The 15,874-nt window shown below is 34.3% G+C and overlaps 2 protein-coding genes and 1 long non-coding RNA gene across 4 annotated transcripts in view; all 3 read right to left on the bottom strand.

The window, feature by feature from the left end:
- Positions 1 to 243, bottom strand: part of LOC128235188 (hemicentin-1-like) — a 52,120-nt gene extending 51,877 nt beyond the window's left edge. For both annotated transcript variants that reach the window (XM_052949938.1, XM_052949939.1), the window contains exon 1: positions 105 to 243. In XM_052949938.1, coding sequence (XP_052805898.1) covers positions 105 to 183 — 79 coding nt within the window. In that variant the 5' untranslated portion in view covers positions 184 to 243. The remainder of the gene's footprint in view (positions 1 to 104) is intronic.
- Positions 244 to 3,237: 2,994 nt separating this feature from the next.
- LOC128235165 (uncharacterized) lies at positions 3,238 to 10,356 on the bottom strand. Its single transcript, XR_008261151.1, has 4 exons — positions 9,959 to 10,356; positions 7,782 to 7,923; positions 7,431 to 7,536; positions 3,238 to 6,429 (listed from the first exon to the last, which is right to left on the bottom strand). It is a non-coding gene; the product is annotated as an uncharacterized LOC128235165 (long non-coding RNA).
- Positions 10,357 to 10,893: 537 nt separating this feature from the next.
- On the bottom strand, positions 10,894 to 12,719 carry LOC128233921 (uncharacterized). The gene is made up of 2 exons (XM_052947801.1): positions 12,612 to 12,719; positions 10,894 to 11,353 (listed from the first exon to the last, which is right to left on the bottom strand). Exons 1-2 carry the CDS (start codon positions 12,706 to 12,708, stop codon positions 11,097 to 11,099), a joined length of 354 nt encoding a protein of 117 aa, XP_052803761.1. The 5' UTR covers positions 12,709 to 12,719; the 3' UTR covers positions 10,894 to 11,096.
- Between the last annotated feature and the right edge of the window lie 3,155 nt (positions 12,720 to 15,874).

Raw genomic sequence — 15,874 nt, 5'->3', positions numbered from 1 at the left:
GTAGTCTAAAGTAATCATCGTCAATGTCACTTGAGGGTATCGGTAATACCTATTCTTTACGTAATTTATCAAACACAGTTCTAGCTTCTTATTTAATTAAATACCTTGTCCACAAAAAACAATTATTCCAAAGGAAATGAAGAGCTCCATTTTAAAACCACATGCCGGTTTCTTTCCACACATCAAATAAACAACCTAATACAAAGTTGTATTCCTTTAAGGAAGTTTAAAACTGAATACAAATTTAAGGTTGAGTGTAATGATCACGCGAAAAACTTGATATGTATTTATATGTAAGGCCACGCTTAAACGATATGTCGCTTACATGTGTTCGCTAGAGCGCTTAGATTCATAAAAAGATCAATTGAAATACATGGGACCAAACATTCTTTTTAATAAACCGATAACTTTGGTTGCAGGAACTTACTTGTATTGCATTTAACAATGAAATTAGTTTTGCTACAAAAATGAAATGAATGACTTCATACGACAATAATTTGTATATATTCAGCAGTTCCTAACATGCCATCTCATGTCAAAAAGTAGAACTGCCGATATCTGACCTCGATTTGCGATACTAATGTGGGTAGGCCTGTGGCCTAAATGTTGAGATTAAACAATGCAACTTTAATTGAGAGTAAAAAGACCGAACATGCACTACATTATCGTTCTGAGACGAAAGGAAATGTATGAAATAATATATAAAGGAAATAAAAGGTTTAACGTAAAAGTAGGAAAATAATTATAAATAGTTTTATCATTATTTGGCATATTCATAGCCTGATTTACTTTTAAGCCTCAGTCACTATTGAGAACTGTGTATCTATTTCTCTTTAAGATACATCAATGGCGACATTTAAGTCGTGAACTCATGATAGGAAAAATGGTTCAGTCAAGAAGACATAGTTTGAAATGGGAAAATGTAACATTGGTTATTCTAAATAAAGTATAGAGAAAGCATGCAGGAAGCAATCCTTTCGATGCTATGTGTATGCTTTATCTTATTTCAGTGTATTGTCATGTGTAAAATATGTTTAAACTAAGTACAGGAATCAAATCTGGAATATAACGTATATGTCCTTTAAAGCAGCAGGTATACATTTGTTTTCCAAATAATTGAATACGACGAATAAGACACAACTAAAGTAAACATAAAATGTTTGAATGTTAATGTTCAAAACATTCAATTAGGTCGACAGATTTTTTTGCAAGTTCACTCTTTGGACTAGTTCTTGTTGTTTTCGTCACTTAGGTCGATAGGTAAGATGTGCATGCCAAAAATGTACAAGCTTTCTAAATATTTAGTAAACAAACATTATAAAGTCATGATTCCAAAAATAATATCAAAACACAAACGCTTTTGATTTACCTTCTTTACACGAATATTTGTATATTCTAGTTTCACGATTAGACTATTACACAAACACTGTGTTGGCATTCCTTTTTCGACCGAAAATATGCTTTTAAGCATAGGGTTCACTAATAATTAATATTTTTCTGTTAGGTTTTCCCTTCTTTTTGACAAGAATGGAATGAAAAAGTTAAGTTATTTTTGATGGGTCTTATTTACACCTTAATGACCTGGCACGTTTTTTCATGGACTAAGCTAAGTATTTCTGGACGATATGAATTTGGGACCACTCTCATTTTTTTCTTAGCAACAGACTGGGACCTGTGCAGTTCTATATTCCTTTTTGACAAGGTTGTAATCTCAGGATCATGCTGGTGTTCTTGTATAGGCTGTGAACTTGATAGCGTTTTATAACCTTGTACATTTGACCTTAAGGAGAACAATCAGTTAACCTTGGTAGATAAATACCAGATGGTGTCTAGTTTGTCTTAGAAATGGGTTTGTTACCTTAGCATGAAAATACAGAAAGAGACACTTGTTCAGGCAGAAATCTTCTTAGAAAATGGCAGAACATCTGCTAAAATACGAGTTTAAAAAGCTCCTGTATCTCTTAGTATTTTAATAGGGGTAGGTGGGCAAGTATTACCCTAAAGTAACAGGAAACAATATAAGACAAAAGTTTATTTTTTATCATATGATATGATGTAACATTTTTAATACGAGTCATACGAGATTGAATCCCTACTTACACATATAAACGACGGAGTACTTTCAAATGCAAGTATGGAAAACCTCCACCAATTTGATTTAACTAGTTGGAACCAGAAAAGCTTTTCTCCCACCTCAGATAAGTAGATCCATTTTACCTCCCTTGTTGAAGACTGTCGTCTGTAGCGCATCATGGAAACCTTGTCTTGTGGCAATATTTAGAACGCTAGTTTATTATTTCTCGCTTCAAATGTCACCAGAAAACAGTTTAAACGCACCTTTTAAGAAATAATGCTTCACTCTTCTTAGAACTATTTAAAGACCGATCAGACCATTAACACACTCTGAATCACTGCGCGAATATCCATGACAACCACGAATTATTGCATATACGTACGCAATTATTTTCACTAAGCACAAGAGTTCCAGCAAAAAAATACAGTTTAACTAAATTTTGTTTAACTGGGGTGGGAGAAAAAGCATCTACCATAGCCGCTCGTGTAAGAAAGGTTCATCCCGACCCTCGCGCAGGGTAAACCTCGTTTCCGCAAAACACCCTACGCACGGGTCGGAATGAACCTTTCTCCCACCTCAGATAAGTAGATCCAATAATTTAACCATGCTAGATATTCTTATCTTGCCCACGGGCGAAGATAAAATGCCCGCATGAAACTCCTTTTACCACATTGTAATTACCTCCCTTGTTGAAGACTGTCGTCAGTAGCATCAAGGAAATCTTGTCTTATGGTAATATTTAGAACGCTTATTAATTATTTCTCGCTTCAAATGTCACCATAAAACAGTTTTCACGCACCATTCAAGAAATAATGCTTCATTCTCCTTAGAACTATTTAAAAAGACCGATTTGACTATTAACATTAACTGGATCACTGCGCGTATATCCATGACAACCACGTGCTATCGCATATCCATACGCATTTATTTTCACTAAGCAAAAAAGAGTTCCAGTATAAAATACATTTTTACTTCATTTTGTTTAACTGAGGTGGGAGAAAAAGCATCTACCATAGCCGCTCGTATAAGATAGGTTCATCCCGACCCTCGCGCAGGGTGTTTTGCGGAAACTCGGAAGATACTTATACACCTTTCATAAAAATGGTAGGAAAACATCCTATATTTATTCGTCATTTATGGGGATACTAGTGAAATATAATTCGAAGTATTTCTAATTTTATTTAAATATGTAACATTGAACATAATTGGATCCTAATTTGATTCAAAACATATACATCCAAATCATACAAATAAATAAAAAATATCCGTAAGCTAATTCACAACAAAATGCAGACATTAGTTTAAACATATTTATTTTACAACGATTGTGAAACAAGTTATTACCAATTATATTAATCACTCTCGTTGGCACGATTTTACGTGAGAGTGTGGTCTTGTGTTGTGGGGGAAACCAGAGTACCCAGAGGAAACCCACTTGTCCAACTTGGTGACCACTGACCAAACTCACATGCGCCCAAGCCGGGAATCGAACCCGGGTCGCCTAGGTGAGAAGCGAGTGCGCTAACCACTGCGCTAACCGGACAACATTAAATTAACATACACAAGCAATTGGAATGTGCCATGTGAAACATGACCATGCATTGTACTTCCACTTATAATTGCATTCTATCAATTCATGAAACCAATCATTCTTAAGAAAATATATAGCAATCTTACTGCCTTGTTGTTCCATATAATGTTATGGTGGTTTGTTCAAAACAATCCTGGTTATAAACATGATGAATATCTCTGTTAAAAAACACGCAATTAACTATATATTCATATGAAAAGTATAGTTAGATAAACACGTATATATATTATATCTTAATTGTACTATTGACTGAAACTCTTCCTAAGGCATTAAACCGATCATTAAATCATGAAATTATCAGCTACGACCATGGTGCCAATATATATATATATGTAACTAAGTTGAATCATTGGATTTTGTTTATTACAAATGAAAGCAAACAGGAAGTTTACTGTAAGCCTCTTAATGCAATACAAATCTAATAAAATCATGTGTATGAACTGTCAATGTTGAAGTAGCAATAAATAGGGAAGTTAATAAGATCATAAAGCACTTTAAAGAAACAAATTTACACTCAACATCGGTAGCAAGGGTTAGTTCAAACTAGTGCATGCGAAAACAAATGATCATTTTGTCAAACAATTTCATTACCGTGTTTTATTACAAGACCATTTAACACATAATAGTAGAGTATAATTGAGGCTTTAAAAGTCATTTTGTTTGGAGTCAATGAACAATAGCGTTTATATCAGATCTTGAGTATGTAGACATGCATTCAGCATGAATGTTAAAAGGGACAATACTCAAACAACGCCGTCTGTAAATCGGCTTCCATTCATGTCCCATTGCAAAGGTTATAATGTAAGCGTATATAACTATGCTCTCTGAAAGGTCACCACCTTATCCGGTCCGTTGTCTACAGTTCGTTCCGGCTTGTAACAACTCTTGTAAACCCATGAAGGATTTCGAAATACCACATCCTGATAACGTTTAAAGTTGTCGATTTTGAGGTCAGTGGCTCAAAGTTCGTGGTGACCTTGAGCTACAAATCTATTTTCAATCAAGAGTTTAAGAACGCTGGGGCGAAGGGACCTCGAACTTGGTAAGGCAGGTTGGCCATGACCAGTATTTTCGCCCTGTCCATTTTGATGTCAGTGAGTTAAACATATTTGACGGTCGTGGTGAACTTGAGCTAAATATCCGCCTCCGATCAATAACTGGTTACTTCAAGGATGTGATTGACCTGGCAGCTGGAGGGCTGAAACCATTTCGGCCATGGGTTCTTGGGGCACTTTTGGGGTCAAAAGCACACTGCCGTAGAAGAAAAACTGGCTTTTTAGAAGCTCTTTTGAGGGTTCTTCTGACTTTAAATTTGAAGCAAACTGGGATATCAACTTTAACAACCAAAAGCACACTAGTATCTTTTTTAATCAGCTAAAAGTGGGGGGGGTGCTAGTTATTTTACTTCATCATTCTCTTTTACATTATAAATCAGTTTTTGTCATACTATGATTTCTATTCTAGGTTTCTATATATAGGCTCAAAAACAAATACTAATAGCATTCGTTACATTCCTGGTGATAATTCTTGTTTAAATAAAAAATTATTTCATTATCTATGGTGGCATATAACTGGCGTAAGATAACATGTTAACATTCGCAAATTGTTTCGTGTTAACCACTTAAATTAAGTTAATATTCCCATAAACATTTTTGGTTAAGATAATTATCATAAGACTAAAAATTAGCTTGAAGTGTCCAGAACTGCCACCTGTTCTCTTCTTTTAGCTGTGAAACAGGTAACTATATATGGTTCACGAATTCCACTTAATAAGTAACATAATAACTGATTACTAGATAAGATTCGTGTTACCACTCATCTATAAATGCATTTTTGGTAAGTGAATTCATATATTATATTAAAAGATAAGTGGTAGTTCATTTTGGCGATCTACAGAAAATGGAGCAAGCGCTAACTCATTTGGTGTTTGCACTAAGTTGAACAACTAGCTCTGCCCTTTATGTAGTCATGTCGTATTTTGGCGCGAAAGTTAAACCGCCCAGGCGTTAGTTTTATTGAAAGAGTGTCAGGTAATGGTAAATTGTTGCGTCTTTTTGAATATTTTATAAAAGCAAATAAAATTGATTAATGTTTGTTGACATTTAGTTTATTAGAATTACCTAGGTATGCTTGCATAGTACAGAACTTAACTGGGACGACCTTGTTTAGTTTTTGTATTCATAATGATCAACAAAAGATTTTTGGTACTAAATTAGTTAAATTGGTTGTTAATTATAAACAGCATTTCACGGGAAGAAACATAACTGAGATATTTGATTATTGTCATGTAAATATTTAAATTGTGCACTGAATAGATGTCAATACAATTTGATAGCTGATAAACATCTATTTTCAAATTCGGGTTCATGACATACGCTGCAACTGCCTTCAGAAAACGGCACCCTTAACTGTCAATCTTAGTTACTTAACGCATGCGCAGAGGGCAGAGGCATCTATGAAAAGGTGTCGGCTCACAATGTGATTCTCTTCTTTGTTTTATGTAAATTTTATCCAGTTCACCACTTAATTATGAATTTGCAGAAGAGATTTCAGCTTTAACACTATTTTCCCACAAACACTTAATGAACTTTCAAACACTTATGAACACTGTCTGTTGATTTTACACCAGAAACCATATCAAAATAGTTTCGTTTTTTTCTGCTATCATCATTTCTTTACAGTCAATATCTATAACGTCCATGTGCTACAGTCATGGCCGCATCTCTGGGGTCATCTCTGAATCCATCCACCCAAGAAGGAGGTTCTGCAAAACATTCAAAACCACATTATTGTCTTCAAATATTATATAAATAATGTGAAAACTTGAAAATACAACATCAAATGCTACCTAAGTGGAGAGAAACAATGTTTAAAGAACTTCATGAAGGGATTCAACACCCTGAAGTATTTTGTTGTGGGCAGACACCTTATGGAATATATATGCAAACCTTAACTTATTTAATTTATGTACATTAAAACTGTTACTTTTCCTAACTCTTTTAAGTGTGTATCTAAGACAGAAATATATTTTTTTTTCCTTTTGCTATGAAAAAAAATGAGAAAAAGACAATGATACTTATTGATGGAATATGCCCTCTGACAGCTACATTTTCTGATTTTCTGAGAAATGGAGATCAGACTAAATTTGATGTTTCTTCAAATATGATTAATAGATTTACATGAAATAAAAAAAATATATGATACAGTGTTTGTGTTATACTTGTTCCTTCTCCATGATTTAGTCCCTTCACTCCATTCAAAATGTGTATTTTTGAGCTTTATGATAGAAAAACTTTAAATTTCAAATATAAATCATGCATTTCCATATTTGAATAATGATCAAAAATGTAAAAGTTATCAAATTTGATTTATTTTAGCATAAATCATAGATATACAATCAATACCTACAAAATGGTGATTAAAAAAAACCCCAAATCCTTAAATGACAGTATTTACTTTCATATCCCTACACCCCCACCCTCATACACATTTAATCTGCCCTTACCCCCAGTAAAGAATGAAAGGTCCACAAGGTCTCTAACAAAATCAATGAAAATCCTGTTTACTTATCTGATTTTAAAGCACTAAAAGTGCTTTCTAAACATAATGGAACATCAATTAGTATTTGGTCTCCAATGCTGTCATTATTTTTAGTTATAATTTCATTGAGAATTTCTGGATACTTTGTGTAAAAATGATGAAAGGAAAGCTAAAACGCTGGACTTCTGGCAGTGTTGAAAACAAATAGGCAGAAATTCAACTTACTGTAAAGGAGTCTGATATTAATCCTGGCTCTAGTTCGGCTGGAGATGTGAATTCCACATGGCTAGAAAACTGGCCCGGTGCACTAGATCTACGTCATCGGCAGTATCTGCAAGAGGAGGGTGTAAATCTGGGAAACCACATTTATACTCAATTTGAGAAAGTTCTTATCCATCATAAGTAGTGTACAAGTAAGTTGATTTTAGAACATCTGAATTTAAGTATTCTAAAGGTGACAAGGTTGGGTCTGGCATCTAACTTAAATTTTGATGCCGAAACTGTAAATTTTGCTCAAAACAAGTATGGACTTATAGCGAGTGCATAGATGGCTGGTATCCCAGATTTTTTACTTACCTGAAGGTTGTAGGGCTACAATTGAGAGCTTTGCCGTAAACTGCAGGCACTGTCCGCTTGAGCGTTTTGTCTGTGAGGGGAAAGTTTGATTAGGTGACTGGTGGTACCACTCGCATTTCTACCCAAACACAACATTGAGTACCTGAAAATGACAGAGAATGACAATGCACTTATGGAAACTATGCTGGAAATACGCCTTGGTAAACAGGCAGTTATGAGTGTATCAGATGACATTTCCACACTAAAATTGTAAGGCATCCAATACAGCAGTACTGTCAACAATGCTGAAACATGTATATCTGTCATCATGAGCTGTGTTGGTTCTGGCATCAAAGACTCTGCAACTGAGAAATTTACTAGTAATGTCTGTTCAGAAGAAAGAAACATTTATTACTGGGCAGCCTTTGTTACCCAGTGCACACCCAAGGCATCAAGTTACTTGACAGTAGCCTCATAATGTTCTTAAAGTCAAAATGTATCAGAAAGCTGTTAATTACTGCACAATGCATAAACTTGAGGCAGGCAAATATTTGAAAGAAAACAAATCTGGTAAGAGTATAAATGATGATTTAGGCCCATATTTAATGTGTTACTCAGTAACATGGCAGAGATAATTTAATCAAACATCATCAAAGTAACAGAGGAAAATATGAAATGGCCTTAAATTCATGGCAGAATGTCTGATGATGGTCTGATATGCCGAATGAAACGGAGAATATGTGAAGTTGCTCATAGCTTTGGCCCTAAACTAATTCACTTACACAAACTCACACTTAATCAGTCAGTCAGTCAATCAATCAATCAATGCACACCCACCTGGAAGGCTATGAAATCATTTGGAAGAGATGAATTTTGCAGTCAGGTAGACGGTTGCTGTTTTTACTTAAATGTCCCAAACAGCAATTGCAATGAAAAAGCATGTTTATAGTAAAAAATAAAGATGTCCACATGAAAACTAAGCCTGGTATTGCATTAAATTAAACACAAAGCCAACATGTTGGCTGCGGGAAAACATCAAAATCCCAGCGAAATACGACTTGCAGAGCAAGGGGGAGGGGGGGGGGGGGGGGGCAAAGATCTCTTGACGCAACTAACCATAGTGGCCTTGTGTGTTTGTTTACACAGCCGGACTTTATAATACATTCTCAATTTGCATGTTGTGTATTAATAAGTTTCAGCTTACAATGACGCTCTTTAATAACCTTATCCATGAAGTAAAACAAAAAACTTGAAAAAAATGGAAATAATAGGATTATTTACCTAAATTATTGATAAAATCAAACTGACATTGATTAACAAAAGAAGATTTGTTCTTTTACAAAATAGTCAACCTTTAAACAAACCTAACTATTCTTTTGTACACGCAGGGCAAGCATGTTACGAATGCATATATTGGGAGCATCAATGTCTTTACAAAACTGCATGGACATCAGGTGTTTTCTGTTTTCTTAGAGGCATATTTTGGGACAATGAGGCATATAAACATGTATATATTCATTGATGAGAAAGTTGCATTTATCTAAGAGATTTATAACCTTCATACGACAGACTCAAATGATTCATTTTCAGTATTTGCAAAACAATGGCACAACTGCAAGTATGTTAATGAAGCTGACAAGAACAAGGCGAACTGTGCAAGCTTAAGGATGTAAGAAATGTACCGTGTGGTTGTTTGCTCAAGAGGATCTTAATCATGGAGAGAAAGTACTGAATGACTCTGTAGATGAAAAGATAAAACTGATGACGGAGAAGAAAACAAAATGTTGTTCATGTGGGTTATAGAATTGAGAAGAAAAGAAAATCAAAGAAATTACAGTCAACTTGTAAATTAAAATATTGTTAAATCTGCTAGGATCAGTTGTATAATTATGGTAAAGGTCCTTAACTTTCATCAGTCACTTATTTCTACATTTTACGTGATTTTATATAGACATTTTATCAAAGCACTATTTAAGCTGTTTACTTTGTTGTTTGCGTATGCGAATTATTTGATCCAAAAATTATCTGCTCATCCAGTGGGGCACTGATATTTGGCCTCTTCAAGCTCTATCAGTAGCTTAACGAGGCAAACACTCAGTTTATAACTTGTCCACAGTACACCTGCCTGTAATTGTTTCAGAGCAATTGGAGGTACATTGTATATGAAATCTGTCTATGTAAAAGTTGTTCTCCCTCACTGGTTGTGTAGAAGCTGTTGTCTAAGGCTGGTCACTAGGACTGTCCATCTGTCCATGTACTGCTGTAAGGTGTGGTCATCACCAAGAGGACACAGTTCTGGCTGGGCTCCACCCACCTGGTATAGAAAACATGGTTTATCACAGTCAACACTTGATAGCAATGTATAAACATGTCAGTTGTAATATTACACACGAAAAGAAATGGTATATGTATTTTAATGCTCTTTAAATACAGGCAAAATACCTCATAACAGCATACTGATCCCTGCATGAAGTTGATATCGTTTGTTTAACAGTAAGGTTAAAAGCACCTATTTCAATTTTCTTTTTTCGAATTGTTTTAACCTCAGAAGACATCGAAACCTAGCAGAAGGTTATAGCAAACATCACATAACCATCAGGCGTTTTAGTGCTTTAATCTAGAAAATTAATATTCAACCAAGACTGTACTTCTCAATTGAAGTAAAAATAAATAAATTAAGTGCTCTGTGCAACATAGGTTTTCATAGCAACACTTTTCCCATTCTAGTGATTTAATCCATTTAAAAATCAGCATTTAAGACATGAATGGTAATCAAGAGCTCAATATTCTTAATTATGTTCTTATTTAGCTTGTGTAAAGATACATAATCAGTCTCAAACTTTCCCGACAGTCAATGTACATTCAATAACATAGGAAGAAACATAAGTTTAAAGTTTATGACAATACCAACAATATATAAATAAAATTAATGCATGATGATGTCACATAACGCCAAGTCTATCTGTAGATTAACTTGTTTGAGTTATTTGTAATAAGCTGTGACCATGGATTAATAAAAAAAGATACCTGGATAAATCAACTATGAGAGTCTCAAACATATGAATCTAAGATGGGTGAAACATGTAGCTAATACATGAGACTGTCATTAAGCCTGGTGACAACAGGGGTCCTTGCCTTTAAAGCGTGTTAAGCAAGAACATATAACTCCATGGTATTTGCAGGATAGCTCCCCTAACCAGAAGTATTATATCGGTGATTATAACAAATGAAATATTCCAATCAAGAAAATACAATTAAAGTGTTTAGTTCATAATAAGTACTGTTGAGTTCATTGGTCACAAAAGCTGATAACTTATGAAATCATTGCCATGTACATTATCTGGGTAGAAACCAGTACTGGGGCCATGAGAAATTACACTTGTTGGAGATAAAACCAACCTTCACCATCTTATCTTCTTTGACACAATACTCGGCCTGTATATTTATGTAAACTATTCTATACCAGTCGTCCGCTGCCTGCCTGGCATGTGTACAGTTGTCTAGGGCCTGGTTAATGCAGGAAATCTCCTGTAACCATGGTAATGTCTGTCGGAACTGTTGACTGTCACTCTCACGTGCACGATCACATAAATCTGCAGGTGATGTATTATTAACATTACTCACATCTTAAAGCTGCACTCTCACATATTGAACGTTTTGACAACTTTTTTTTATTTTTTGTCTTGGAACGAGCCAATTTTTGCGAAAATCCATGGAAACCAGTTACATAAGACTTCTGACAAAAAATTAGATCGCAGATTTTTATATTTAAGTTTAAAAACTGATGTTTTATGCATTTTTCTTAAACCGTTAGTAACGGTTTAAGTCATAAAACATTAACTTCGAACGGAAATATGAAAATATACGATCTGATTTTTTGTCAGCTATCTTAAATCATTGGTTTGCAGAAATTTATGCAAAAAATTGCCCTTTCCAAGACAAAAAAGTTATAAAAATGGTATATCTGTGAGAGTGCAGCTTTAAGTTTACAAAACTTTGTTTACAAACAAGAGTGCTCTCAATATTCAACTAATAACCATTTATTACAGAGAGTCCATTTCAACACAATATCTGTAAATAAATATATTAAGATGTTTCACTGAAATGGGATGATTCCTCACTATCTACCTATTTTAAACGTACTGTATACATGAATGCAAATATTTCTCTCTCTTTTTTTGTTCCTCACATAATAACATTTACCTTCAGGAATTATCATATTAAACTAGACAGTTGTTTTTGTAATTAAAAACAAATGTCACCCACTGTGCACATCATCTGAATATGGTTAATAGTTTGGCAAGTTATTTCAAATCCTTCAAGTGGTTCATCAGATATGGAGCAGACACAAAATGAAGTCATATGACCTTCTACCTCTAATTGTGACCTTGAACTTAGCAAGTTGTAACATGCACCCTGCACATTGTCTTAATATGGTGGACATTTTGTAGAGGCTTTGAAGAGATATAGAGCAGACACGAAATACAGTCTTATGACCATTGAACTCTTAGTGTGACCTTGCATGGAACCACACTGGTTGTAACATACGACCTGTTCATTGTCTAAATATGGTGATCATTGGACAGAAATAAAGTCATATGATAGTCATGTGACTTTTGATCTGTAAGGGTGACCTTAAACTGAGTTGGTTGTAACATATGATCTGCACATTACATCAATATGGTGAACATCTGTGTCAGGTTAGTTCAAAATCCTTCAAGTGGTTCAAGAGATATGGAGTAGGCACCAAATGTAGTCACATGGACATTGACCTTCAACTGAGCTGGTTGTAACATCAGAAGAAATATTAATATATTGCAATGCTTAAAATACCAGTGGTGATTATTCTACCTGAGATATAGGTGACCATATCATCTTCTGTTGTTTCATCAGCTAGATTTGCTTCCCTTTTTATCCTGTGTAGAATGTCCCCTACATTGTATATCATCCTGTATTTGGACAGAATACACTCTGGAGCCTAGGAGAAGGATCAAATCATATTTTATATATGAGGATATTTGTTGACTTACATATAAGACCATAATGCCTGTTACACAAAATAATGAAAGAAAGCAATATTTTCATGAAGATAATTATGATTTTCCTTTATGCTACAATTTACACTAGATAAGTATTTAGTTGAAGTTAATTGGAAACAGAGAGCAAACATTAACTTTTGAACATGAAAAAACCAAATTAAGGCCAGAATAGTTTATGCCATGTAAATGTAATTACATACCATGGTAGCTGAAGTCAGTGTATACAAACTTGATTTATTCAAGAATAGTATGAAAGCATTAAATAAAGGCCTAGTTTAAATATTCTTCAAATGTCAATTCCGGGTATTGCAGAAAGTTAGTGTAAGCATTTGTATTTCATGAAGATACATTAAAACAGCAAATATGATGTATATATATATTATAAGTTACGGGGCTAGTAGGTGACCCGATATGGGAAATACAGGGCAAAGGAAACCATATCAGTTTGGAGTGAAGCTTGAACCCGAATATATGGTTTCCTTTGCCCCGTATATCCAAATTTGGGTCACCTACTAACCCCGTAACATATTTGTCACGTCAACAACATGTTTACATGTATATGTTTCATTTATTCATCGGAATATTCATCGGAATCGGAAAATAGACGCCATTTCGGTACGATATAAATTTGGTGACCCAATATGGAAAAATATGGGGTCACAGTGTGATCAGTCCTGAACCAATGGCGTTGCGTCATTTATGTTGGAGGCATGATTTATATACTGTATGAGGTAGCTGGATGCTAATATAATTACACCTCTATTTTTTTCTTCTTTTAAAATGAACGTTGTTTATTGGTCCAAATTGTTATTGCCGTCTGGTGTCTGTTCTCTGTTACATGAATACTGATCAGCCAAAGCACAACCAATACAGCCCTTTTTCTATGAACAATTCCCTTAGTTAGCGATTAGCGATTAAAAAACAAACAGGAAATACAGCACCCTGCTGTGACACCATGGCAATACACAGGGAATGCATAGCTGAAGATAAACAAGCCAGACATTCCTTAAACTAAGCCATAAAGACTTGATGAACTATAATATTTACAATTTATTTTTCAATTTCAAGACTTTTAATACTTGAGGTTAAAGCTTAGAGCACTGTTAGGAGACGCTCACGATTTATGGGGGTTTTCATTGAAAAAGGGGCATAACTCAACAATTATTAACAGCAGAGTTGTATAATAAAAATAAAGGCCTATTATTTGCATTAAATGCAAACTAGAGTTATCTTACTTAGTAAATTAAGTAGGTTGGATGATTGAGTACCATTGTATAAAGTCTCAATGCAATACCTCAAGTAGTTGTTGAGATATTAACCTATGTGTGCTTGCACGCAAAACCTTAACCAGAATTTCTAAGTCGAATAATAAAGGGCAATTATTTGCATTAAATGCAAACAAGAGTTATCTAACTTGGTTAATTATGTAGGTTTGATGGTAGAGTTCCATTGTATCAAGTCTCAATGCAATACCTGAAGTAGTTGCTGAGATATAAACCTATGTGTGCTTGCACGCAAAACCTTAACCAGAATTTCTAAGTCGAAAAACAAGTTATTGCACGCAAAACCTTTACCAGAATTTCTAAGTTGAATAATAAAAATAAAGGCCTATTATCTGCATTAAATGCAAACTAGAGTTATCTTACTTGGTAAATTAAGTAGATTGGATGGTTGAGTACCATTGTTTAAAGTCTCAATGCAATACCTCAAGTAGTTGCTGAGATATTAACCTATGTGTGCTTGCATGCAAAACCTTAACCAAGGTGTGACGCCGACGCCGACACTTGGGTGAGTAGTATAGCTCTCCATATTCTTTGAATAGTCGAGCTAAAAATGATGAAAAAAGTTTCATGTGAATGTCTTGGTTACTAAGTTTTGGACATGTGATATTTTTTGCATGACTTTTTTCAACTATTTAGGGATATTACTTTACAATAATTAAAGGAAGAGTTATGAGCACTTGCTGTACATGTGTCTAGTGTCTCCTGCAAAATTTGTGCCAAGTTTCATTTGAATATCTTTTTGAGTTATGGCAAAAAAATTTTTAATCACAACAACGACAACAAAGTCATGACAAAAACTTGACATTTTGTTTTTCAAAACACAGATGAGCTTATAACGATAATAATACCAATAATGGTAGCAGGTTATAAATTCTACAGTCTAAGGGAAGTCACTGAGATTTCCATTTTTACCATTTCTCATGATAGATTTGTCTCCCTTGCCTTAACTGATGAATTCTCACTAAATTATCTTTTTTAACTCTACTGTTATAACTATTTCAACACAATGTTTATTTGGTTATTGCTATTCTAAATTTTAAAAAATTATGAGATGGTTTATTTCATATAACTAGATTGCCAACTTATGTTGTCTTCAGATTCTGAAGTGGTAGTTATACATGTACTTCCTCTTTATTTCCTGGATGGGCCTCAAATCTGTTCATATGCACTATGACATAAACCAGAACTATGTCCGTTAAAATGTTGAAGGCAAAAACTTCAGAGTCTTTAAAGGAAGTTTGGGAGGATTTCTCCCTAAAAATGGGAGTCTCTGTAAATACAAAACTTCCATAAACATGGATATATCTTCAAAAGATGAAGGCTCAGAGGTTAAAAATATCAAAACCTTGTGTGCTACTAACAAGCAGTGTTAGACCGTATGGCGGGGAGCATAAGATAGTATTTGAGTACATTAACTTGGCATGGTTTTCTTGCTAAATATTTATTGTCACACAGCATGTGGAAAATTGTTTTCTTTTTTTTAGCGTTGAAACTTAATCTTTACACAGAGATAATCTTCTAAAACTGACGACAAAGAAATTCAAACATTCAGTTTCAAATTTTAAATAGTTCTGCAGGTAAAATATTTTTGTTGAGGTTAACAACTACACACCTGATCTTGGTGAACATGTGTCTGCATCAGTAAATGAATTGGTCTGTATTGATAAGTGATAACAAATAAAATATCAGTATCTTGCAAACTCTTATTTATTGGTCGAATAACTACGCTTTGTTCGAAATTACAAATTTTACCATAATTAGAATAAATCTTGTTTGTGAATGTGAAGTCAAG

Source organism: Mya arenaria, chromosome 5, assembly GCF_026914265.1.
Source record: "Mya arenaria isolate MELC-2E11 chromosome 5, ASM2691426v1".
NCBI lineage: Eukaryota > Metazoa > Mollusca > Bivalvia > Myida > Myidae > Mya > Mya arenaria.
This window is presented reverse-complemented; position numbering and strand designations above follow the sequence as displayed.

Excerpts from the sequence above, each read along its gene's own strand:
- LOC128233921 (XM_052947801.1), bottom strand. The coding sequence starts at position 12,708 with ATGATATACAATGTAGGGGACATTCTACACAGGATAAAAAGGGAAGCA. Across the intron at positions 11,354-12,611 it reads TATGGTCACCTATATCTCAG|ATTTATGTGATCGTGCACGT; the intron begins GTAGAATAATCA and ends CATCACCTGCAG.